This window comes from Lynx canadensis, chromosome A1 (genome assembly GCF_007474595.2).
Source record: "Lynx canadensis isolate LIC74 chromosome A1, mLynCan4.pri.v2, whole genome shotgun sequence".
In the NCBI taxonomy this organism is placed as follows: Eukaryota; Metazoa; Chordata; class Mammalia; order Carnivora; family Felidae; genus Lynx; species Lynx canadensis.
The window spans coordinates 226,682,930-226,706,854 of NC_044303.2; the positions used below are offsets into that span (position 1 = coordinate 226,682,930).

General features: G+C 45.9%; 1 protein-coding gene across 1 annotated transcript in view; it reads left to right on the forward strand.

The window, feature by feature from the left end:
- The first annotated feature begins 149 nt into the window (after positions 1-149).
- The window catches only part of RETREG1 (reticulophagy regulator 1), a 130,272-nt gene continuing 106,496 nt past the window's right edge, over positions 150-23,925 (forward strand). Inside the window, exon 1 of the mRNA XM_030332266.1 lies at positions 150-448. Within this exon, the coding sequence (XP_030188126.1) occupies positions 156-448 (293 nt within the window). The 5' untranslated portion in view covers positions 150-155. The remainder of the gene's footprint in view (positions 449-23,925) is intronic.

The following is a 23,925-nucleotide window of genomic DNA, read 5'->3' on the forward strand; positions in this document are numbered from 1 at the left end:
GCGCCCCTGCCGCCGCCGCCGGGGCTGACGTCACGAGGCACCCAGCCGCCGGCGCCCCGCGGTGCGCGCCCCGCGCGGGGACCCGCCGCCCTCGCCGCGCCGACACCCGGACGCGCCGCGCGCGCGCCCGTCCCCGCCCGCAAGCGCGGCCGAAGATGGCGAGCCCGGCGCCACCGGAGCACGCCGCGGAGGGATGCCCGGCCCCGGCTGCCGCGGAGCCGCCCCGGGCTCCCCCCGAGGAGCAGGGAGAGGAGGCGCGGGAGGAAGGGGCGGTGGCGGTCGTCGCGGGGCGACAGGTGGAAGAGGCCGCCGGCGGGGTGGCCGCCGCCGTGACCTGGCTGCTGGGGGAGCCGGTGCTGTGGCTGGGCTGCCGCGCGGACGAGCTCCTGAGCTGGAAGAGGCCGCTGCGCAGCCTGCTCGGCTTCGTCGCGGCCAACCTGCTGTTCTGGTGAGAGCTCGGGCTGGGTGGGGACGCCCAGGAGGGCAGGTGACCTTGGGGCGCCCGGGAGCGGGCGGAGGGGGCGCCCCGGGCGCGGTGTGTGTCTGTGTGTGTGTGTGGGGGGGGGGGGATTGTGCACGCTGAACCCTGCGACGGAAGTGTCCGCCCTGCCCCACTTTCGGGGCCACCTTTCTCGAACAGGTAGACACACACACCAACTTTCCTGCAGAAGCGCTTCGCTACAAACACAGTTGTCACCCTCCGTGTGTGTATCCACCCTGGCATGGGAGGCGGTCGGCTGGCCCGCAAGCACCTGTACCTACAGGTGTGCCGAGCGTGCCCGGAAACTTGGGCCTTTGCTTTCGAAAACTCACGGGTTTTCACCTGCTTGCCAAAACCGTGCCAGTGCAAACGTGCTTGAACTTGTATTCGCTCTCGCACCCCGAGCAGGCGTCTGGACCAGCTTAGGTACACGCTCAAGACTGCGCCGCCTTCATCAGCCACCTGAGATAGGCACTGAATGATTTGTTTTTCCATTCCCTGGAGGGTTGGGTTTACTCTCTTAACTCCCTGATGAGAAAACAGGAGGCAAACAGGTGGATTAGGTACATCACCCCCTCCCCCCGCCACCCAGGTGTGCACAGTGTGGAAAACAGTCATATTTTCAGGTGAAGTACAGATAGAATACACAGGAATGTTCTCTGAAAAGCCCCTGATCAACAGGTTTGTCTCTCCAAAAAGAGCCCTTCACCAGTAAGGACAGGGAAAGTGTCTCACTCCTTCACCGAAGGACCTGCCGTTCCTCTGTTACCAGTCTGATGGGGGGTGGAGAAAAGCGTTCTTTGTTTGCAACTGTGTCCTCATAACAAGCATGATCCACACCAGTGCAGGATAAGCAGGGGTTTGGCAGGAGATACCTTGTTACAGGACATAGATTTCTTAACCTTAAAGTTAGGATATAAAGTAACCAAAACATACACAGTCTGCCATTTTCTTTGTTAACCAGAGCAACTTGAAGATTTCTCTACTGATCTGTACCAGTCCTGGTTTCCTCTTAAAATGAGCGATATCTTACCAGGGTCCTTGAATGTGAATTTACTTTGGGTATCCTAGCTGTGTGTGTTTCTACTGTTTATTCCAAATTTCTTTATCCTGTTATAAAGTTTTGTAAGGCCTCAAATAAGGAGGATATATTGTATTATGCTACATGGAGCCACAGTCAAATAATCTCAGGGCTGTGTTTCCCTCATTTTTCAAATTGTACTTATTTATTATTAAAAAATAAGTTAATAGCCTCGTAGTTCAGACATTTAAAGGTACAAAATGATACACATTTCGAGGTTGTCTTTTCTATGCCTGCCTGTCTCTGGCTACCCAGTTTTCTCTCAGAGGCAGCCAATGTTACAGTTTCCTCTGTAGCTTTCCAGATTGTGCATGTTTTAGCAAATAGGCAATATTCTACACAAATTGTGAGATACTATTTGGGCTATTCCTCTTCTATGTCTTGGCAATCACTTATTCTTTTTCAACTGCATAGGATTCTATCATTAGGATGCTACAAATTATTTAACCTGTCTCCTAATGGACCAAGATAATTTCCAAACTTCTGCTATTTTAGTGTTATAGCTAATGGCCTTTGACACACATTATTCTGCATATGTGAAAGCATTTCTGTAGGAAAGAGTCCCAGAAGTTTAATTTTTGGGTCCAAGAGAATGTGCATGTGTAATTTTGATGGATATCATTGTAGAATGTCCTTGGAATTCTATTAATTTAAACTCCAGCCAGCAATATGGGTGACTGCCTGTTTCTCTCTAATTTTGCAAACAGTGTTATACCAAACTTTTTGATCTTAAAAAGCAGGTAGGTGAAACAGCGTGTCCCAATTTGGCATTAAGTTGCGTTTCTCTGGGATTGAGCAGTTTTTCTCATGTTCAAGATCCATTATAATTATCTTTTCTTTGCATTATCTATTTATATATGTATAAATATAAATATATATATTTTGTATATATGTATATATATATATATATATTGTCCATATTTTTAGTTGTGCTATTGGGCTTTTCCCTATTTTTTGTAGGAACTCTTTATATTAACAACTTTAGCCTAATGAGTGTAAGTTGTAAACATTTTTTTCTGATATATTTTTAATAACAGCCATTAAAGAGAATGTTTTTTGCATAAAGTAATTGAAAGGCATATTTGGTGTTATTTTGGAGTGATGTCTTCCATCCATTAAAAGCAATATTTAAGTAAGCTCTGTGCCCAGCGTGGGGCTTGAACTCATGACCCTGAGATGAAGAGTTGCATGCTTTATCTACCAAGCCAGTCAGGCACCCCCATCTATTTTTATGAGTCTCATGGACAGGTAAACAGTGGCCAGGCATTCAGTCCAATTACAGCTTTCTGCTTCTCTGTTTTATTTCTTCTCCTGTTTGCATTATCTACATTCTGTGCATGTTTTCTTTGACAGAAAGATAATTGTCCTGCTTTTTAAATTCTTAAATACTTACTAATTGCAATTTCTGACCCATTTATTAATTTCATTAAACTGTTGGTGTTTTATCCCCCTCTGTTGCTTTTGGGGTTAAAACAATTTTCACAGTCACTGTATTCTTTAGCGTGCTTATCAAGTGATCTTAAATTATGTGATGCTCTAACATTCTGTGTCCTGGGGACTCAAATTTGGTATTTTTCATGAGAAAAACAGATCAGCGTTCAAAGTAAGGAACCCTAATCTTAAGCGATGGTGATGATGTTTTCTCTTTAATTGGTGTTATTTCATTTTTGTGGAAGTTCACTTTTTAAAAATATTTTTTTTTTTGGGGCGCCTGGGTGGCGCAGTTGGTTAAGCGTCCGACTTCAGCCAGGTCACGATCTCGCGGTTCGTGGGTTCGAGCCCCGCGTCGGGCTCTGGGCTGATGGCTCAGAGCCTGGAGCCTGCTTCCGATTCTGTGTCTCCCTCTCTCTCTGCCCCTCCCCCGTTCATGCTCTGTCTCTCTCTGTCCCAAAAATAAATAAACGTTGAAAAAAAAAAAAATTTAAAAATATTTTTTTTTGAATGGTTTAGTACTTGATGTGAGCTGTAGCTTTCATGATTTTGAGTTTGGGCTCAAAAGCTCTAACATTTTTTACCTGCGTGTGTAAAATCTGCAAGATTTTCGTGCTGTGAACCAGGAGCACAAAGTCTGAGAGATGCCTGTAACCAATGGGTATAACAGAAAGTTGCGTGAAGCAAGTGTAAGAGAAGAATCAGAAAGAAGATAGTTCACTTGATGCAGTTTGGGGGGAGTGATGGCAAAATGGATGGAAGAGCTTGTGGCTCTTCATAAGGCAATCATACTTGAACGAGACCCCGATGGACAGGAATGATTGGGGTAGATCTAACATATGGTCAAAAGCAGTCCAACCTTAGGAACTTGTACTTCGTGTTTTCATGCAGTCACAGTGGTTGGTAGAGAAAATAAGGAGATGAGACTGGCTAGTTGTTTGGGACACATGTTTGGGGGCGGTGGTCACCTCGAATGTCAGACCATGTGTTTGAACTTGTTTTTTCTATAGACAATGGGGACCCCCCCCAAAAAAGTCAAAGTGTCCATGAATATGTTAACGGGTAAGTAAATTTTGGTACATGTTTTCCTATCATAAAAGACTATATCACAATGAACATAAACTACAGCTATAGGCAACAATATAGATGAATTTTACAAACCTCACTTTGGTCAGAAGAATCACACAATACATGTAGGACGATCCAGTTTCTTGAAAGTTTTAGAATGTGCAAAACTACACAGTATTGATTAGGGCCATGCACATAGGAGATTAGAAAGACACTCTTATCCCTAAAATCAACAAAATGTTTATGCCTGGGAAGAGTGAGAAGGTATGACCACAGAGGGACACATAGAAAGTTCTGGGGCACAGGCAGTGTTTTATTTTTTGACTCAGGTGGTAGTTACATGGCATTAAAATTCTAATTATTTTAAACCTGTGCGTGTGTTCTTATCTATGATGTATTTTATGAAAAATGCTAGAATGCTAAATAATGCTTAAGAAATGGTATGCTCTCACGGCTCAGAGGAGCTTGATAAAATGTAGACCCCATATAGTGCCTGTCTCGAGAAGTAGGATTTCCACAACCTGAAATAGATTGGGCACCAGCCCAGTAGTCTCAGGGCTGGGTCTTCCTCATTTTACCAACAGAGGACATGTTTTTAAAATTGTCTCTCTTAATTTTAAATTTTATTTATTTTAAGAAAACGCTAATACCGCTGCACAGTTCAAAAGTTTAAAAGTACAAAAGGCTAAACAGCCTGGAGATCTCTTTCCCACGCCTGTCCCTGGCTACCCAGTTTCCTCGCAGAGGCAATCAAGGACACCACTTTTCTTTTAAATATAATTTATTGTCAAATTGGCTAATAGGCGGGATGCAGTGTGCTCTTGGGTTTTGGGGTAGATTCCCACGATTTCTCGCTTCCATACAACACCCAGTGCTCATCCCAACAAGTGTCCTTCTCAATGCCCACCACCCATTTTCCGCTCTCCCCCCCCCATCAACCCTCAGTTCTCTGTATTTAATAGTCTCTTATGGTTTCCCTCCCTTTCTCTCTGTAACCTTTTTTCCCCCTTCTCTTCCCCAATGGTTTTCTGTTAAGTTTCTCAAGATCCACATATGAGTGAAAACATATGACATCTGACCTTCTCTGCCTTATTTCACTCAGCATAAATTACCTTCCAGTTCCATCCACGTTGCTGCAAATGGCAGGATTTCATTTTTCTCGTTGCCAAGTAGTATTCCATTGTATATAGAAACCACATTTTCTTTATCCACTCATCAGTTGATGGACATTTAGGTTCTTTCCATAATTTGGCTATTGTTGAAAGCGCTGCTATAAACATTGGGGGTACATGTGTCCCTATGCATCAGCACTCCTGTATCCTTTGGGTAAATTCCCAGCAGTGCTATTGCTGGATCATAGGGTAGATCTATTTTTAACTTTTTGAGGAACCTCCACACTGTTTTCCAGAGCGGCTGCACCAGTTTGCATTCCCACCAACAGTGCAAGAGGGTTCCCGTTTCTCCACATCCTCGCCAGCATCTATAGTCCCCTGATTTGTTCATTTTAGCCACTCTGACCAGCGAGAGGTGGTATCTCAGTGTGGTTTTGATTTGTATTTCCCTGATGATGAGTGACATTGAACATCTTTTCATATGTCTGTTGGCCATCTGAACGTCTTCTTTGGAAAAGTATCTATTGATGTCTTCCCATTTCTTCACTGGATTGTTTGTTTCTTGGGTGTCGAGGTTGGTAAGTTCTTTATAGATTTTGGATACTTTATCTGATATGTCATTTGCAATTATCTTTTCCCAGTCAGTCAGTTGCCTTTAAGTTTTGTTGATTATTTCCTTTGCAGCGCAGAAACTTTTTATCTTGATGAGGTCCCAATAGTTCATTTTTGCTTTTAATTCCCTTGCCTTTGGAGATGTGTCCAGCAAGAAATTGCTGTAGCTGAGGTCAAAGAGGTTGTTGCCTGCTTTCTCCCCTAGGGTTTTGATGGTTTCCTGTCTCACATTTAGGTCTTTCATCCATTTTGAGTTTATTTTTGTGTATGGTGTAAGAAAGTGGTCTAGTTTCATTCTTCTGCATGCTGCTGAACATAAAATAGAATGAACACAGTAAAGCAGAAAATACCCATTTTTTTGTTTTTAAAAATTAACTTTTTTGCAGTATACTGCCATCAATAAAATGCACACACTTCCAGTGTACAGCCAGATGTATATGCTTGTGTATGCACATACAGCAATCAAGATCTAGAACATTCCGCGGCACCTGGGTGGCTCCGTCAGTTGAGCGTCCATCTTCGGCTCAGGTCATGATCTCGCAGTTTTTGAGTTCGAGCCCCACATCAGGTTCTTTGCTGTCAGCGCAGGGCCCACTTTGGATCCTCTGCCCCCCTTTCTTTGCCTCTCCCCTGCTTCCATTCGCCTCCAAATAAATATTTTTTTTAAAAATATCTAGAACACTCCATCAATCCAAAAGATTTCTCTGATTCCCTTTCCTGTCAGTACCTACCTCTGGGGATTGATCTGCTTTATGTCACCATAGATTAGAGTTATCTTCCGTAAGTTTCATGTAAGTGATACAATATAATATGATGTCTTTGTTTGGCTTTGTTTACTTGGTGTAAAGTTTTGAGATCCATCCCTGTTGTGTTTTTGTTTTTTTCTTTTTTCTTTTTGCCCGGTATGCCACTTAAGGTATTTGCCACAATTTGAGCATTAGCTAGTTGATGTTCATTTGGGTTCTTTTCAGGGTTGGCTGTTATGAATAAAACTGGAGGGGTGCCTGGGTGGCTCAGTCGGTAAAGCGTCTGACTTCGGCTCAGGTCATGATCTCCTGGTTTGTGAGTTCAAGCCCCACATCAGGCTCTGTGCTGACAGCTCAGCCTGTAGCCTGCTTCAGATTCCCCCTCTCTCTTCCCCTTCCATGCTCATGCTCTGTCTCTCAATAATAAACATAAAATTTTTTTTAAAAAACTGGTAAAAAATTCGGGTCCAGATCTTTGTGTGAAATGTCTGTTTTCAGTGAGGACAGGGTCAAGATCTGACCCATGTCTTGCGTGGCTATGTAGCAGTTGCCTTGGGTAGTTCAGCGATGGGACCAAAAGCCCATCTTCTTCACTTCCTTGCTGGAAGTGCTGAAATTGAATGCCTTACAATGCGGCCATCCTCTTGAGGCACATTCTACCTCTGCAGCCTAGAAAGCCACCCTGATGTGATTTCATTTTGAACTCACGGTTGGAGCCCATGACATACAGAACAGTCCCTGCACAGGCCGTTTTCCTCAGGGCCTCTGGCGTTGCGTGGTGACATTCCCTTCCATTTCTGTAAATAGTAAAACTGCGAGAAAGGGATTTGCCTGAGGGGACTACGCTAGGGTATACCTGGCAAGAGGCACATGGGACTCTGCCTTTTGGGTTTTCTCAGGCCAGGCGTCTGTGCTGTCTAGAATGCCCGGGACCCACTGAGAGCCCTGGCGGCACTGTCCTCAAGAGTTGGTTTGGAAGGTTGCAAAGTCCAACTCCCACTTGCTTTCAAGAGCCCCCCTGTCCCGTCGCTGATGGGTTCTTCCAGCTTGCATCGGGGTCGTGCCCTCTCAGAGAGTTGTCTCTGACTGGCATCATCAAGGGCGTCACCTGGGCACTTGTTAGAGACAAAGATTATGGCTCGACTCCACACCTACTGAACCAGAATCCCTGGAGGTGGGACCAAAGCATCTGAATTTTCTCCGGCTCCTCAAATGACTCTGTACACACTCACGTTTGAGAATCACTGAATTTGAGCACTTTCCCGGATCACAAGCCGTCTTGTCCATGAGGCAGCATTTCCATTGGCGGCAACTCTAAGTGAATATTTTCCTTATAATGAGTTGAGTCGACCTACCTTTTGATTACTTCTGCAGATGCCCAAGATCCACACCCCCCTTTCTAGAGTAATCCTTTGTCGCAAGCCGCATTCTCTTCTTACTCCTACCGAGTCTTTTTTTCTCCCAACTGAGAAATTCTGGGCTCCTTCCCTCACTGTTTTCCAGACTCTTCTGGCCATGCTGCAGTTTATCTGTATTCCTCCTGAATGCAGCATTCCTGAGATGGTCTGAGCATTGTACCCCGCCCCCCCCCCCCCCGACAGCCTCCTTCTATTCACATAGTGTGAGACAAGAATTTCTTTATTCTAATTGATAGTAACCCCCTTTGGCAGCAACTATTATTGACAATTGTTAGATTCTCATATATATATACGTATATATATATGTGTATATATATACACACACACGTATACATATATATATGTGACTATACAGTTATAGTTTGTCAAACTATAACTACCAAAATTAAGGACATTCACATTTAGCACTTTATTTAAATCTTAGAGCAACTTGACGAGGGAGGTACTGTTCTCTTTTTACACAGGAGGAAACAGGCTCATAGGAGTTTAACTGAATTATCAAGGATGACTTTGACCTGTGCGATTCAATAGAATGTTTGCAGTGATGGAAATATTCTGCATTTGTGCTGCCTGGTGTGGTAGCCTCTTGTGACGGTTGAGCATATGAAATGTGGCTAGTTTGACTCAAGAACTGTAATTTTATTTCACTTAAATTTAAATAGCCACATATGGTTAGTGGCTACCATATTGAATAGCATAATCCTAGACCATAGTCATGAAGCCATGCTCTCTCTCCGCCAATTTAGTATTGTTTTGGTTTGTGTTTTGTTTTTACTGTGTTACTCTAGAGAGTAATAGAAGATTGTGGGAGCCAACAATTAGGGCTTCCATTTTATACTATTACAGACTTAATGATTTCACCATAAGGCAAAAATAACTGTGTTGGAAGAATGTTGCTTTTAGGAGGGATTTTGTTTAGTCTTAGCTGGTCTAGTTCACGTTCCCCACCTTATCTCTGTTCCACCTGGACAGTCAGCAGCTACAGATGAGTGTCTGCTCCAGGCCTACGTGGTGTGGGCCCAGTGGGTATACGAGGAGCCCCAGGTCTCTGTTTGTCTCTGAGAGTTTACACTCTGGTTTAGGAGGCATGGCTGCTTCAGTGAACTGATTGAAACACTACACCGCAGTTCTGAATTGTATGCCACGGTCTCCAGAGCCTTACAGTTTAGGAATAGCGGAGATCAGGAGGGTTGGAATAGTTAATGAAAGCTCTGCGCGAATTATCGTATAGACCTAAAAAGAGAGCTATAATTGTACGAGCAAGAATAACAATCAGGGATTTCCATGTAGGACAAACCCAGGAATAAATGGGGCCTAAGTACCTGATGCTCTCAGCCTGGGGAGACTCACCTGCCTCACGCTGAGGGTCCGTCCTGGGGAACACGAATAAAAATTATTATTCTTGATGCCTGGAACCAGCGTGGGATCGGAAACGTTGTTAGATGTTCAAAAGGTGTGGTGAACTGAGCTGAACTAGCTTAGATAGGGTGGGGCTAGTTTAAGAGAGGTCTTGCAAAATAGAAGAGGCTTCAGTTCCCTGAAAATAGTCATGGACTTTTTTGTATTCAGCATTTAGCAAACATTTCTTGAGTGGTGGTCTCATGTGCTTATTATTAGACCCAGCGGCCCCTCGTGAGATCCCGCGTGAGGCTGTTTTCTCAGACTTTGGTACACTAGCACTGGGAACTTGGGGTTGAGGACTTAAGAAATGGGGCTGGTTTAACCAGATTGATACTCCTCCTAGAAACCCCATCAGGGTTTCCTCTTTAATAACTACACACCTCGTCTTTAGTCATTTTGCACAATTTTATGCTTATGCTATTTGAGCGATAACTTTACCTCAGGTTCTTTCTGCTACTCTCCTTTTTCCCTTTTATCTTGCTGTGCACGACTGTTTTTAAATTGCTGGATTGATCCAAATGAGTACAAATAAATGAGGTGTATCATTATTACTAGCCGTTGGGAATGTAGTGATGATTAAGACGCATTTTGACCCCTGGTGCGAGAAACAGATTAGTAAGGAAACAATTCTTTTTTTTTTTTTAATTTTTTAAACATTTTATTTATTTTTGAGACAGGGAGAGACAGAGCATGAACAGGGGAGGGTCAGAGAGAGGGAGACACAGAATCTGAAACAGGCTCCAGGCTCTGAGCAGTCAGCACAGAGCCCAACGCGGGGCTCGAACTCACGGACCGCGAGATCATGACCTGAGCCAAAGTCGGCCCCAGTAAGGAAACAATTCTAATGCAAGGTTATGCTGTGCACACTGAGGTAGCACACATGGGCCAGGAAGAAGCAATAGAAAGAACTTCCTTGGATCATGAATGAGGGGGTCTGGGGCCGGGGCAGGAGGCAGGATGGTCAATACCTAAAAAGTCAAAGAGAACTAATACCTATCGAAGAGCTCTTAGGTACTAGGTTAATTCATGGGAGCTTGAACGGGGCACACAGTGGCACTCATCACTGCTCACTGTTATAGTTGAAGAGACAGAAAGAAAAGGAAGAGGGGACAGGATGAGACCAGAGGGGAGGGAAGAGTTGTTTTATGTGCTCTGGGGAATATCCAGAGGTGAGGTAGGAAAGAGAAACGTTGGGGCCGGTTTGTGAAGGGGTTACTCTTGGACTGTGCGGAGGAATTTGGACCATATCTAACAAGCAGTTTCCGTCTATTACTCTAATGTAAATACCATCATGCTGGACCCTTTCTTCCAAAACCTCCATGCAAAAATTCAACAAATCTTTGTCTACCGCCACTGTTTTAGGTGCTGGAGATGTAAGAGTGGACACAAAATATGTACGTATAGGGCTCCCTTTTCCCCGGAGCTTGTACTCCAGTGGTGGGAATAGCAGAAGAAAGGCAACAAATACTCAAAATGCTAGAAGAAGCTGGACACTATGGAGAAAACTGAAGCAGGGACAAGGAGTGACAAGGAGGTGCTACTTGGCTGAAGCGGTCAGTGCGGGCATCTCAGCGGAATGACCTCAAACAGACACCTGAAGAACGAGTCCGGGAATGATCCAGGCGGCTCCCTTTCTGGTGGAATGTTCCAGACAGAGGAAATGGTGTGTGCCAAGGCCCTGAGGGAGGTGGACTTGAGGTGTTAGCAGAAAAGCAAGGAGCCCCGTGCGGTGGGAGCTGGGTGAGCAGGGGGGAGACACCACTGGTTTGGCGTGAACTCGGTGCTGCAGCCGTGCCAGATTCTGCGTTTTGGCTTTTCCTGAGCCCTCCTGGACGAAGGAGGGGAGCGAGAGCCTGGGGCCCGAGGCTAGTGAGGAGTGTCACCGAAGCACGTGGTGGTGAGGAGAGGCGGTGGGGGTGGGGGGGAGAAGATGGCCTCGGGGGGACTCTGGAGGTATAATCGGGGGGATTGAGTGGTCTGGGGGTGGGAAGAAGGTGGTAGAGGACCAGCGGGCCTGCGAGGGTAGGTGAGGAGGGGCTGGCATGAACCAGTATGAGGGACTCTGAGGCTCAGCGGGTTGGGGCCATGGGGGAAGAGGGTGACCTCAGTTTTGGGATGTTAAATTGGATGTGCCTTTGGGCCACCAAATGAAGTCCAAGTAAGTCCCTGTGGGGTTCGCTCCATGGCCTGATGCTCGGGGGACAGAAGGTCGCGGTACAGATTTGGGTGTGTGGGGGTGCAGGCTTGGGTAGCTGGGAATTCCCAGGGGGAGCACTTGCTGGGTAACGAGAGGAGGGCCTGGAGGACAGTGTTGAGGAAACTGTCATTAGCAAGGTGGGTGCCCACAAGGAGCCCCGTTCGCAGGAGCGTTGGGACACGGCGGGGCCCAGAGGGAGGTGCCGGGCAGATAACCGTCCAGGTCATTCCGTGTGCAAGTGCTCCTTCTTGGCCCCGGTGGGACCCGTGTCTGCAGGAGCCTGGCCTTCAAGTCACAGCAGAAGGGACTGATTCTCTCTTCCGTCCTCCTGGCCTTGCCTTCCTGGCCACTTTGCAACTTGGCTGGCTCCTGACTTGGCCAAGAGTTTGAGCAGTTCCAGAAATTCCCACTCTCGAATGTCGGGCTTTCGTGCCTGTGGAGATAACCTGTGTGAATGTCAGAAGCTGCATGTTAGCTGTTTCTATTTGCACTCTTGTAGAGTCCTACTCCTGTCCCCTCCATGAAATGCCTGGGCGGGTTCTCCCAAGGACACTGGGATTTGTGGGGCTGGAGGCAGTAGGAAGGAAGGTTGATGACATGGGGCAGGAAAAGTGACACAGGGGGCTCTGGGGAAGCCCCAGGGGGCTGGGCTTGGAAGGACACCTCTTCCTGTGATGCCTGAGGACAATGGGCAAGGTGGACAGGCCTGGACTGGAGGTGGCCAGGGGCAGTGTGCAGTGGGGGCCAATTTCCCTTTGAAGGAGGAGGAGGAACTATTGAAGACATTGATGGAGTGTGAGGCTGGCTAGAGCTTTCGTGGGGAAGGATATCAGGAAATCACAAATGATTGTGTTTGGGGGAGATAGGTGCTCAATTGCATTGTTTTCCTGGCTTTATTTATGTTTGGCATTTCTTTGGTGAATTTATTTTTATCAGATTCCTGTGTTTTCATCTTTGCCCCTTTTTTCAAGGTGCAGTATTAATTAATTTAATTTTTTAATGTTGATTTATTTTTGAAGGAGAGGGAGAGACAGAGTGCGAGCAGGGGAGGGGCAGAGAGAGAGGGAGACACAGAATCCCAAGCAGCCTCCAGGCTCTGAGCTGTCAGCACAGAGCCTGATGCGGGACTCGAACTCACAGACCCTGAGATCATGACCTGTACTGGAGTTGGATGCTTAACCAACTGAGCCACCCAGGCGCCCCCTAGGGTGCATTTTTTAAAATGAAATAGTACCAAATTTAGCAATATGGTCACCCCACATTACTAATGTGTAATTAGTAATGTGTATTAGTTTAACAGTAAGTATTTTGAGGGATATTTTCCATTTGCTTAAAGAAGTGAGATCATGGTATCCTTATATCATTGAAGACATGCTTTTGTTTTTTATTTTTTTAATTTTATTTTTAGAGGGAGCATACTTGAACAGGGGAGAGGGGTGGGGGGCAGGGGAGAAGGAGAAGGAGAGGGAGAGAGAGAGAGAGAGAGAGAGAATCCCATGCAGGCTTCATGCTCAGCATGGAGCCTGACGCAGAGCTCGATTCCATGACCCTGGGATCACGACAACTGAAATCAAGAGGCGATGCTCAACCGACTGAACCACCCAGGTGCCCCCAGGCATGCCTTTAGAAGCATAAAATGCTTAACTATTTTCAAAGATTTTTCTGAAATATTCTCTCTAGTGCTTTTTTTGCGCTACAGATTTCTGTTTATTGGGGAAGGAAATCTTTTTGTCTCGGGAACAAAGGTGGCAATACCCAGGTGAAACACATTGGGCCAGGTAGGGCCACTTGCACGGTCCAGATGGAGCCTTGGGACTGGGGAAGGAGCAGGAGCCACCGGCCTTCGGGCAGCCAGCTGGCCAAACCTTTCATGGGAGAGATCACCTCAGGTGGAGCAGAGAGTTCACTCCTGCTGTGGCCACCCAGGCTCACTGGGTTTCTAGATAAACCGATCCGGCTACTGTGGAACAAGGCAGGTTTCATTTGACAAATTCTGGTGCACGGTATTGTAGCCTTGCGTGATCTCACTTTGTGATGCCTGCAGTGGTCATTGATTTTAACACTGACCATTTGCTGGACTCTGCCGGGCACTTGATGTGGTTTGTATCTTACTGAATTCTCACACCACCCAGCAAAGGATCATTGCCCCATTTTACAGGAGGGATATTGAGGCTCAGGGCTTTTAAGTTGCTTGCCCCCAATGTGACCATATGTGGCACCAGCCCTGGTATTTTAACTGGGCTTCTTGTATGTTCTTCCCTCAATAAACTAGACTCTACCACAAGGGGAGATTGAAATAGAAAATGAGACATGATTTTATATGACTTATCCCCCCTGTCTCCAGGACAGAGTTAATTTACTTCTCAAATTAAAACATCAGCTGCCTCCCACATAGCCGGAAATGCCTGCTTTAGGGAAAGAAGTTCATTTATTTTTCCCAGTAACGTTTCAGCACCAACCATGGCCTCATCCACAGCTCCGCTCGGCCACCTTTGTATTCCATTTGAGGCATGAATTACCAAAACAGGTTGTGCATTTCTCTGAGATGTCAGATGGTCCAGTTTTATCATATTTCATTTCCCTCCTGTGTGTGCCCTCTTGACTCAGGGAGGCTCTTTCTCTAGGTAAAATGTCAAGTGGACTCTTGCAAATTCTCAGATGGCCACACCACTGATACTGTACCTAAAACATGTACTTTAGAATGTACATCTTGCTTAGTGTTTGGGAAATGATACCTTGTCTTTATTTTTTGTTTATTTTTTTTAATGTTTATTTATTTTTGAGAGAGAGAGAGAGAGAAAGAGAGAGAGAGAGAGCCAGAGTGGGGCGGAGAGAGAGGGAGACACAGAATCTGAAGCAGGATCCAGGCTCTGAGCTGTCAGCAGAGAGCCCAGTGTGGGGCAGGAACTCATGGACCTCAAAATCATGACCTGAGCCGAAGTCAGATGCTCAACCAAATGAGCCACCCAGGCGTCTTTAAGTAGCATTCTGCCATGCCCTGGGTGGGGTTGGGCTGACATTGATGGTGATGTCTTTTTTTGTTGTTGTCTATGTTTATTTATTTATTTTGAGAGGGAGAGAGAGAGACAGAATCCCAAGTAGGCTCTGCACTGTTGAACTGTGAGATCATGACCTCAGCCAAAATCAGGAGTCGGCACTTAACTGACTGAGCCACCCGGGCGTTCCAGACGGTGGTGTCTTTATTTATTTATTTTTTAAAATGTTTTTATTTATTTTTGAGACAGAGAGCATGAGCAGGGGAGGGGCAGAGAAAGAGGGAGACACAGAATCTGAAACAGGCTCCAGGCTCTGAGCCGTCAGCTCAGAGCCCGATGCAGGGCTCGAACTCACAGACCCTGAGATCATGACCTGAGCGGAAGTCGGACGCTCAACCCACTGAGCCACCCAGGTGCCCCGATGGTGGTGTCTTCAATGGAGGAGCACGAGATGAGGTCAGGAGAGCCCAATGTGTCCTGCTTCTCTGGCTCACGTGCAAAGCCTGATGGTCTGCAGCTCTTCTGGGCCCCAGGGCCACCCCTTCTCAGGCTTGTATTTAACTCCTCCGTGAGTCGTCCCGCTGGGTCTTCTGTTAATTTCAGTTGCGGATCTGCCTGTATTTTCCATGGCACCTGCACAACCTGTAGGTATTTTATTTTTCTGTGTGTTTGTTCTAATTCTTAGAAACTTATTAAAACTTTGTTGAATACCCTCCAGGTGAAAGAAAAAACCCTATAATTAAAGAATATGTAGTAATGATGAGAATCATGCACATGAAAATCAGGGAGCGGCCTTTTTTTTTTTTTTTTTTTTTTTGTATACACACCAACACGCTTTCTTTCTCTGATTAACGCCAACAGACTTTTAATAAAAAACAGCAGTCTCTCGCCCTGCCTCTCCCCAGTTCCCAGTCCTGTTTCTCAAGGCAGCTATTGTTAGTTTTCTGCTTTTTAGTTCTGTTTAGGCTTTTCTAAATAAGATCCTTTAAATACCATTCCTTTTTTTCCCTTTACAATTATAAACAATACCTTAAAATTTCTGAAGTGTAATTGACATAGAACATATTAGGTTTAGGTAATCAACATAACGATTTGATATTTGTATATATTACAAAATGATTACCACAGTGAGCCTGGTTAACATCAGTCACCAAAGTTACATTTTTTTTTTTTTATTTTAATTTGAGAGAGACAGGGAGAGATCTTAAGCATCTCCATGGTCAGCACAGAGCCTGGCGTGGAGCTCAATCCCACGACGCATGCATCAGGACCTGATCTGAAACCAAGAGTCGGATGCTCAACCGACTGAGCCTCCCAGGTGCCCCACAGATTTTTTTTTTTTTTAAATGCCGTTTCTTGACTTAGCTATCCAAGACATTTTTTGCTCCCACCCCAACCCACATATACACCTTTCCTTCCTCCATCCACTATCAGGATGCCACAATTTGGGGTTCAGTCACTATGACTGCGCAAGCATTGTTCATCCACGAGTGAAGGGGAATGCCACATTTATAGCTCCTTTCTGGAATAACTTTATCATGCTGTTACTCTCTGTTCGGTCTTTTTAACTCTCCAACATTTCTAGAAAACTCCTTCTGGGGGCGCCTGGGTGGCGCAGTCGGTTAAGCGTCCGACTTCAGCCAGGTCACGATCTCGCGGTCCGTGAGTTCGAGCCCCGCGTCGGGCTCTGGGCTGATGGCTCAGAGCCTGGAGCCTGTTTCCGATTCTGTGTCTCCCTCTCTCTCTGCCCCTCCCCCGTTCATGCTCTGTCTCTCTCTGTCCCAAAAATAAATAAACGTTGAAAAAAAAAATTTAAAAAAAAAAAAAAAAAAAAAAAAGAAAACTCCTTCTGATAAAGGGCAGACGTATCAGGCTGACATTTCAGTTCTCTCTCCAGCAGGAGCCATCCCTGCTGGAGCCCCCACCCTCCCGTTCCAGTCTAGTGTCACTGTGCCCTGGGCCTGCTGTCCCTGTAGGACTTCTGCACGTCACCTGCTCCTTCTCTCCTGGGGTAGAGCCTCTTGTTACTGGATCCATGCTACAAATGGGGTCAGGGGAAAGTTAGCAGCCTGAACGGGGAGGTCCCATTTCTTCTTGAGGACATTCAAGGTAGTTTAAGATTTTCTCATGTTAATTGTGAGTTCTTCATTTGCTTTTGTTTTTGTTTTTGTTTTTGTTTTTTTTCTCTTACTAGATGCTTTCTTGGTGAACTCTTCTGTTGCGAGAGAACACATTCCCCAGCTTAGATCACGAAGGAAGCACATGTTTTGCGAACGTGTGTGCAGAAAGCATCTTCGCCCCACCCTTTCACCCTTTCAGCTGGTTGCTAGTTTGGCTTGGACTAGAGTTCTGGGTTGGGAACAATTTCCCCTTCCAGTTTTGAAGCCTCAGCTTCCCTGTCTTCTTGCTCCATCCCAGTGTTGCTTTTGAGCAGATGAATGCCTTTCCAACGCCTGGTCTCTCATAGACGATCTGTGGCTGGCCTGGCTACTGATTTATGGTTTGTGGTGTTTAGGCGAGCGGGCGGCCGGCCGGCCTGCTGTGTAGTAATTGCCCGTGCTTCAGGTCTTGGGGAAAGCCTAAAGCATTTCTTTTCGGCTTTCATACTTTCAGAATTCAGCGTTTGTTTGCCTCGTAAAAGCTGCGGATGACTTTTGTAGTCCTTTCTCTAGGTGGATGGAGTTGCACACAGGGCTTCTGTGTGCGTCCAGTGGGTATTCACTCAGAAAACAGCACGAGTGGGCCCCCGCTCTCCCCGGAGTGGTGCTGGGAGGCTTCCCTGGCTGGATGCTGTAGGCTTTGCTGAGTCAGTCGTCCCCCCGGGGGGGGGATGGGGGGGGAGGGCTGGGTGTCAGGCCTGGCAAGCGGCCTGGCTTTTTGTGAACACATGAGATCCTAGAAGAGGCTGAGCCTAAGAGAACCAAAAGGTGGAGAGAATTCATGCCTTGATCTCGTTAGCACAGCGCTCAAAACAAATATCCCAACCCTGCACAGACCGGAGGCACTGAGTTGAGAGAGTGTCGGTGCCGTTTACATTGTAGATTTGGGCTGGAGCTTAACGCTCCATAGGTGCCAATTCCCGCTTGTCAGCTTCCAAACGGCCACCGTGGCGCTTTTGCCTGTGTTTTGCTCGGCCACGGAGCACTGCAAGAAATGTGCATCCAGAGTAGCAGATTTCAACCAAAGATGGATGGGAATGAATCTGTTGGAATCATCTGGGACCCTGAGCCCCCTAGTTCTCTGAAGGTACCAACCTGTTTTCGGTGTTACAAAGAAGGTGCTCATGTCTATGGTCAAGTGGGAGTAGCTTTGACCCAGTAAGCCACGCTATTTATTTTGTTAGCAGCTAGAGCCTTTCAAAAGCAGGCACCTGTGTAATGAAATCAAAGGGAGAGGATCTTTGCTCCAGTTTAACCACCTCATTGCACAGATGAAGGAACTGAGTCCCAGGGCTCCACCGTGAGCCGGTGACAGCGTGACCCATGTCACAGCCTCCTGACCCCTTTTTCTCAAAGCTGTAGGCCACTACGTGTTGAAACCGAGAGCGTGAGGAAACCTGGGAAGGCAAAGTAATAACGCTCCCAAGTGCCAGGATCACCGATGGCGGTTTGCAGGTCGGTGTGGAGATTTTGCTCTGTTGATCCAACCGCATCTTTGGGGGCTTGGGAATCTGGAGTGAGTGTGTTGACCGGCCTCCCCGCGATTTGCCAGGACCCTCAGAAGCTCCCGGCAGTGAGTTTCAGACATTTGCTTTAGACTTCATGCTTCTGTCTTTACCCACCACCAAATGAGCTAGAGTTTGTCAAAAGTTGCTTTTGACAAAAGAGAACTTCCTCTCTCAGTAGTAACGGCTTGCATTCGACTAGGTCTCCCTGAAACAAGGTGTTTAGTATCCAGCTAATGGGAAAAGAGCCTTCTTTCAAACGATGAGGGTAAGTTCATCCTAGAAAACCTTTTGTAGGAAGAATTCTTGTCAGTTGAAAATGCATCTACTATTCAAAGGAAACATTTAAAAATTTTTTTTTTAAGGTTTATTTATTTTGAGAGAGAGAGAGAGCATGCACCGGGGAGGATCAAAGAGAGAGGGAGAGAGAGAATCCCGACGTGGGGCTTGATCCCACGAACCATGAGATCATGACCTGAGCCAAAATCAAGAGTCACATGCTTAACCGACTGAGCTACCCAGGCGTCCCCAAAGGGAACGTGTTTTTATATGTTCCTGACTTACAGATTGATATTTGCGTTTGCTACAACACTAACAAGACCTGTGAACGTAGAGTCACTTTAATACGTACATTAGTTATCAAACATAACTTAAGGGCTTTTGTTGTTGTTATGACTAAAAGGTCTTCAAAAGAGCTGCTGACCTTTTCTCACCAGGCTCTCCTGCTTGTTCACAAACAAAAAACATGCATGCACTCCGTTCGTGAAAAAACTGAGGGTTTCATGGGAAATGAAAACAAAATAGAAAAATAAAGACCAAAGTTGTCCTTCTGAGCAGCATGATTTAGGGAGTCTGAGAGGATTCCACCATGAGTCAGAAGGTGGTCAGTCGCTCATCTGGGGCTCAGTTGCTCACAAGCGCATAAAACCCAAATCCACCTTTCTATGAGAAGGAAATGGCTCAGAAGCTGGAGGAAGGACATTATATGAAATTCTCTCTGCAGTTGAGTTCCTGTACCCTGAATGGGCGTGTCACAGGGTATTGACCGTGGAGCTCTACATCTTTCTAGGAATATGTATTTTCTTGGGGCACCTTTTGACTTTAACTTCCAAATACCGTCTCAGTAAAATCGGGACAACAGCTACATTGATATCATGTATAACATCAAAAACTTCTGGTGAGAGACTTTACTTATTATTGTAGTTTATGAGAAAATGGTATACTAAACTTTCAACTTTTTGTTAAAAATGATCTCTAAATATTTAAAGATATTCAACAATGACGTTTCATTTTCAGCTCAGATTCTGTTTGTTAGGATCAATTAAATTTTTTTAATGTTTATTTAGTTTTGAGAGAGACAGAGAGAGAGACAGAGGGTGAGCGCGGGAGGGGCAGAGAGAGAGGGAGACACAGAATCTGAAGCAGGCTCCAGGCTCTGAGCTGTCAGCACAGAGCCCAATGCAGGGCTTGAACCAACAAACCATGAGATCATGACCTGAGCTGAAGTCTGGTGCTTCACCGACTGAGCCACCCAGGTGCCCCCCTGGATAGATTTTAAAATAAAATCCAATGGGAATGGAAAATATGATATAAAAATTGCTTTTTAAAAATTCACTAGTACTAGTGAACACTAGCTTTCCTTTATCAAAATGGACAACAGTCATTTCCATGAAAATTTTTTGCTTTAAATAACATCACTAAATATAGCTGAATTTGTGTATTAATGCCACGTATGACTGCCCCGGAATCTCTGCTGTGTCAGGGGATTACCTGGTACAGTCAGGTGGGTGTCTTAAGGCTTACGAGCCCATGATTGCCACGTGCATAGGGCATTCGAGATCATGGCTGTTAGCAAAGGAAACATTCTTGGGTTAAAGTCCCTAGGATGTCAGTGCTGATCTTTGGCTTCTAGTTAGAACTCCCAAGTGCCCAGAAAGAAGCCCGGACCTATGGTGGGCATTGGTGTGGCTTTCATCGTGAGCATGTCTGCTTAGGCTTGAGGGAGGTACATCTGCGACCACTCCTCTGGAGTGAGGATGCATCAATTGGCCAGGGCATCGTCCTCTTTGACCTCAGCAACCACATCATTGCAGCAGGGCATTGGCACAGTGGCGTATTGCGTATTGCCAGACTGACTTCCAATAGGTTATGAGAAGCCAGATCTTCCCTTAAAGAAATAAAAATTGATCTAAGTAGAGGTCCAAGGGCCATCCATGCTATCCATTGCTCCCCAAAAGTTCTTCCAAATTGTACAGAAATTTTGACGCTTCCCATATATTTTTTTTTTTTCCATTTTGGCAAGCTGTTAGTGTTATGATAGTGTGCTTTAGGGAATTCGTGGTAAATGATTACATTAATACATCCGTGATTACTTAATTATTGTAGCTGACTCGTTCATGAAACAAATATTGAGTGAACAACAATGCAACGACGTATTAGTTGAGCAGCTGCTGTCAGCTGGCTCATGACCTAGTGCTGGAGTGGCACCGGCCAGCAGGAGAGCGTGGCCCCTTCCCTCCTATAACTTGTGGTTTGGGAAATAAATGAACAGGCAAATCGATACACAAGTAGAAATCAGGATGAGTGCTGTGAGAGGAAAAGACTACCCTCGGAGGCCACGGGGTGGACTAATGTGGTCGCAGGCTGCCAAGGAGACTGCTTTTCAGCGCCATGTTGACCAAGGGTGAGCCCCCTCACAGGGTGGTATCTTGATTTATTCTTGGGCCTTTGCCAGGCTTCTGAAAACAAACACCTTTTGCTAAAGAACTTATATTCTCCTGGATCAGAATAGCCAATTCCTTTTGGGTATGGCAACTTCGAAGTTCTGATGTCGCTGACTGCATGGCTGGGTGGTTTTTAAAAGATGGGTTATTGACTATTGGAGGGCATCTCTATCGTTTGTAGGCTCAGCTTACCTCCCACTCAAGGGTCATCTGATTGAAATGCAAGCTCATGATTGAAATGTAGATCATATTCTACTCCGGGCTCACAGTGCTTACCCACTATGTTTGTGGATGAAGAGAGGTGTTTTATTGGTCATGTTTAACATCAAATGTTATCAACACAGACACATTTGGAGAGCTTAATGAGAAACTGTCATCTTCCTTATTAGATTTTTTATTCTTCTTCCCTGCAGTGTTTTTCATGGGTATTGTCCGTCTTGTTTGGAGAGTTAATATGGCCTTGGGCATCTCAGGTGAAATTATCAGGAGACACCTGTGTTTTCCATTGGCGTTTGGTGAGGGCTGTGCTAAGGGACAACTTTTTGTTGTCTCCCTTGTTTAATTAGAGAAAGTTGTTAGGGTTGTATCTACCACTATGTACTGCCCTTGTGGGCACAGAGAGGGGACAGGGGATGGACAAAGCTGTAAAGACAGCACCTTCTGGGTCACCCATGTGAGGTTTTTGGGTTGTTTTTTTTTTTTTTTTTTTTTTTTTTTTTTTGAGAGAGAGAGAATGAGCAGGAGAAGGACAGAGAGCGGGGGGGGGGGGGGGGGGGGGCGGACAGAGGATCTGAAGCAGGCTCCGTGCTGACAGCAGAGAGCCCCATTTGGGCTTGAACTCATAAACCTGGAGATCATGACCTGAGCTGAAGTCACACGTTTAACTGACTGAGCCACCCAGGTGCCCCATCCCCATGTGAGGTGTTAAACTGAATGTGTTGGAGGGGGTGGCTTCTGTAAAGTGTTACAGACTCATCCACTGGGTCTCTCATTCTTCCCATGTTAGGGCTCCCTTTGGCAAAAGGTGAAAAGCATTAAAAACAAACACGTCCAGAAATTCACTTTTAACAAGTTGGGCCGTTTCAGTTCATTATTGTGGCACTTGAGCTCTTGAAGTGAGCTTGGGGCGGTCGTCTCTGACGTTTGTGTATTTCACTTATCCACCTGCTGCGTTTTATTAATTGATTCCACATTAAGAAGATATGGAAAGGTTCACTGTTTTAGTCTACTTCTCCTACTGGGGTGAAAAGGGTGAATGATGAAGTATTAAGGTCTACGCTAGGCTATCAGGCTATGATGAAGATTCGTTCACCAGAGAAGGGATTGGCTGGAACTAGGGAGGCAGAGCCCAGGCAGGGCTTCCTGTGAGGAAGGAGAGGAGAAGGAGCAAGGTAGCGATGGGCTGGAGAACCAGGCTGACGGACAGAACGGAACCAAGGCAGGGTGGGTGCCACATGGAGGCGTGGGGCTGAGGTCCAGCTATTTGCACCCTTGAGTTTTTGGCTAAAGGAGATGGAGAAAGAAAAGGGTCATTTGCAGCTGTGACAGTGCCCTCAGTCTTGGAACTGCAGAGTGGCTGGATTCTTTTTGGGGCCCTAGAAAGGTTCAGGTATGTTGGGGGTGGGCTCTTGAATGTGGACATGAGCTGATGTGTGGTTGACCACAACTGAATGGGCATTTGTTATTTCTTAAAGTTTATTTATTTTTAAGTAATCTCTATACCCAATGTGGGGCTCAAACTCATGACCCCAAGATCAAGAGTCACATGTTCTTTCGACTGAGCCAGCCAGGCACTCCTGAATGGTCATTTGAAAGGCAGGAGCTCATATGACAATTGTTCTTTCAACTCTGCTCTCTAGAACATTCTGGTGCTTTAGATCAGTTGATTAAAGTGAGGTGCCAAAGGGCTCTATAAATGGCATGTAAATAGAATGTGTAAATGGACTTAGTAAGTCAATAAGACTTACAGGCTGCGTGGTTTGGGGCACACTGCTCCAGCCTACTCTATTTATGAATATATCGCCATACATCTTATTTTGTCGGGTTGTTTAAGAGCATTAAATGAGATAGCGATGTGAAGATATTTAGTATATGGTAGGTTCTCATTACACATCAGTTCATTTCTTTCTTGGGTGTGCCCATAAAGGTTCACTGAATTCATTAGTGTGTGTCTGGCCTCACTTAAGAGCTATTCTTCTTAGAAACCTTTAGAGCACCTGCCCTATGCCTTGCACCCAATATATGCATTTATTTATGAAGGAAGAAGCCCCAAATTTCAGCTTGATATTTGGATCAATTATGTTTAGAGTTCATGGATTCAGAGGTTTGAATGAGAAACACCTTGAGAGATCTTCCCTTCTTCCCTCTTAATACTCCTGTGCTCCGTGGCAATGCATGACTTTGATCGGGTCTCTCTTTTCTTCTTTTGGTTCCTTTCTGTGGCTGAACCTGGTAGTATTTAGCTTGCTGGTGACCCAGCTGGGGTGCGCTGCACAGACTGAGTCACCCACCCTGCTTGAGAGTCCGCTGCTTCTGAGCTGCAGTAACTAGGCAGTATGAATTGGCAGATACCATCCACTAGGTGGAGGTAAAGAACCCATTGACCACCCCCCCTCCCCCTCCCCCACCCCCTCACCGCACGCCCTGGGTTCTCCTTGTTTGACTTGCTCATGGCTTTTCTCCTAGTTCCAAAGCAGGAGTGGAGCAGACCTGATTTCACATTGCCTTGACCTCACATGGATTTGGTGCCACTCCAGCTATGCCCTTGGCTTCTCCCATTCTCTGGGCTCAAGAACGCAAGCTCCATGCTGCTGCCCACCACTGTCCTTGTATTTCATCACCAGTGCCTTGCTGACCTGGCACATTCCTTGAATTCACTGGATTATCACCACCGTTTTCTGCTAGAGACCACCTAGTTCCCTCCTCCCCTGCAGCATACCCTTTCTGCCGGCTACGACCCAATGATTCTCTGCCCGTGGGTGTCTTCCAAAATGTC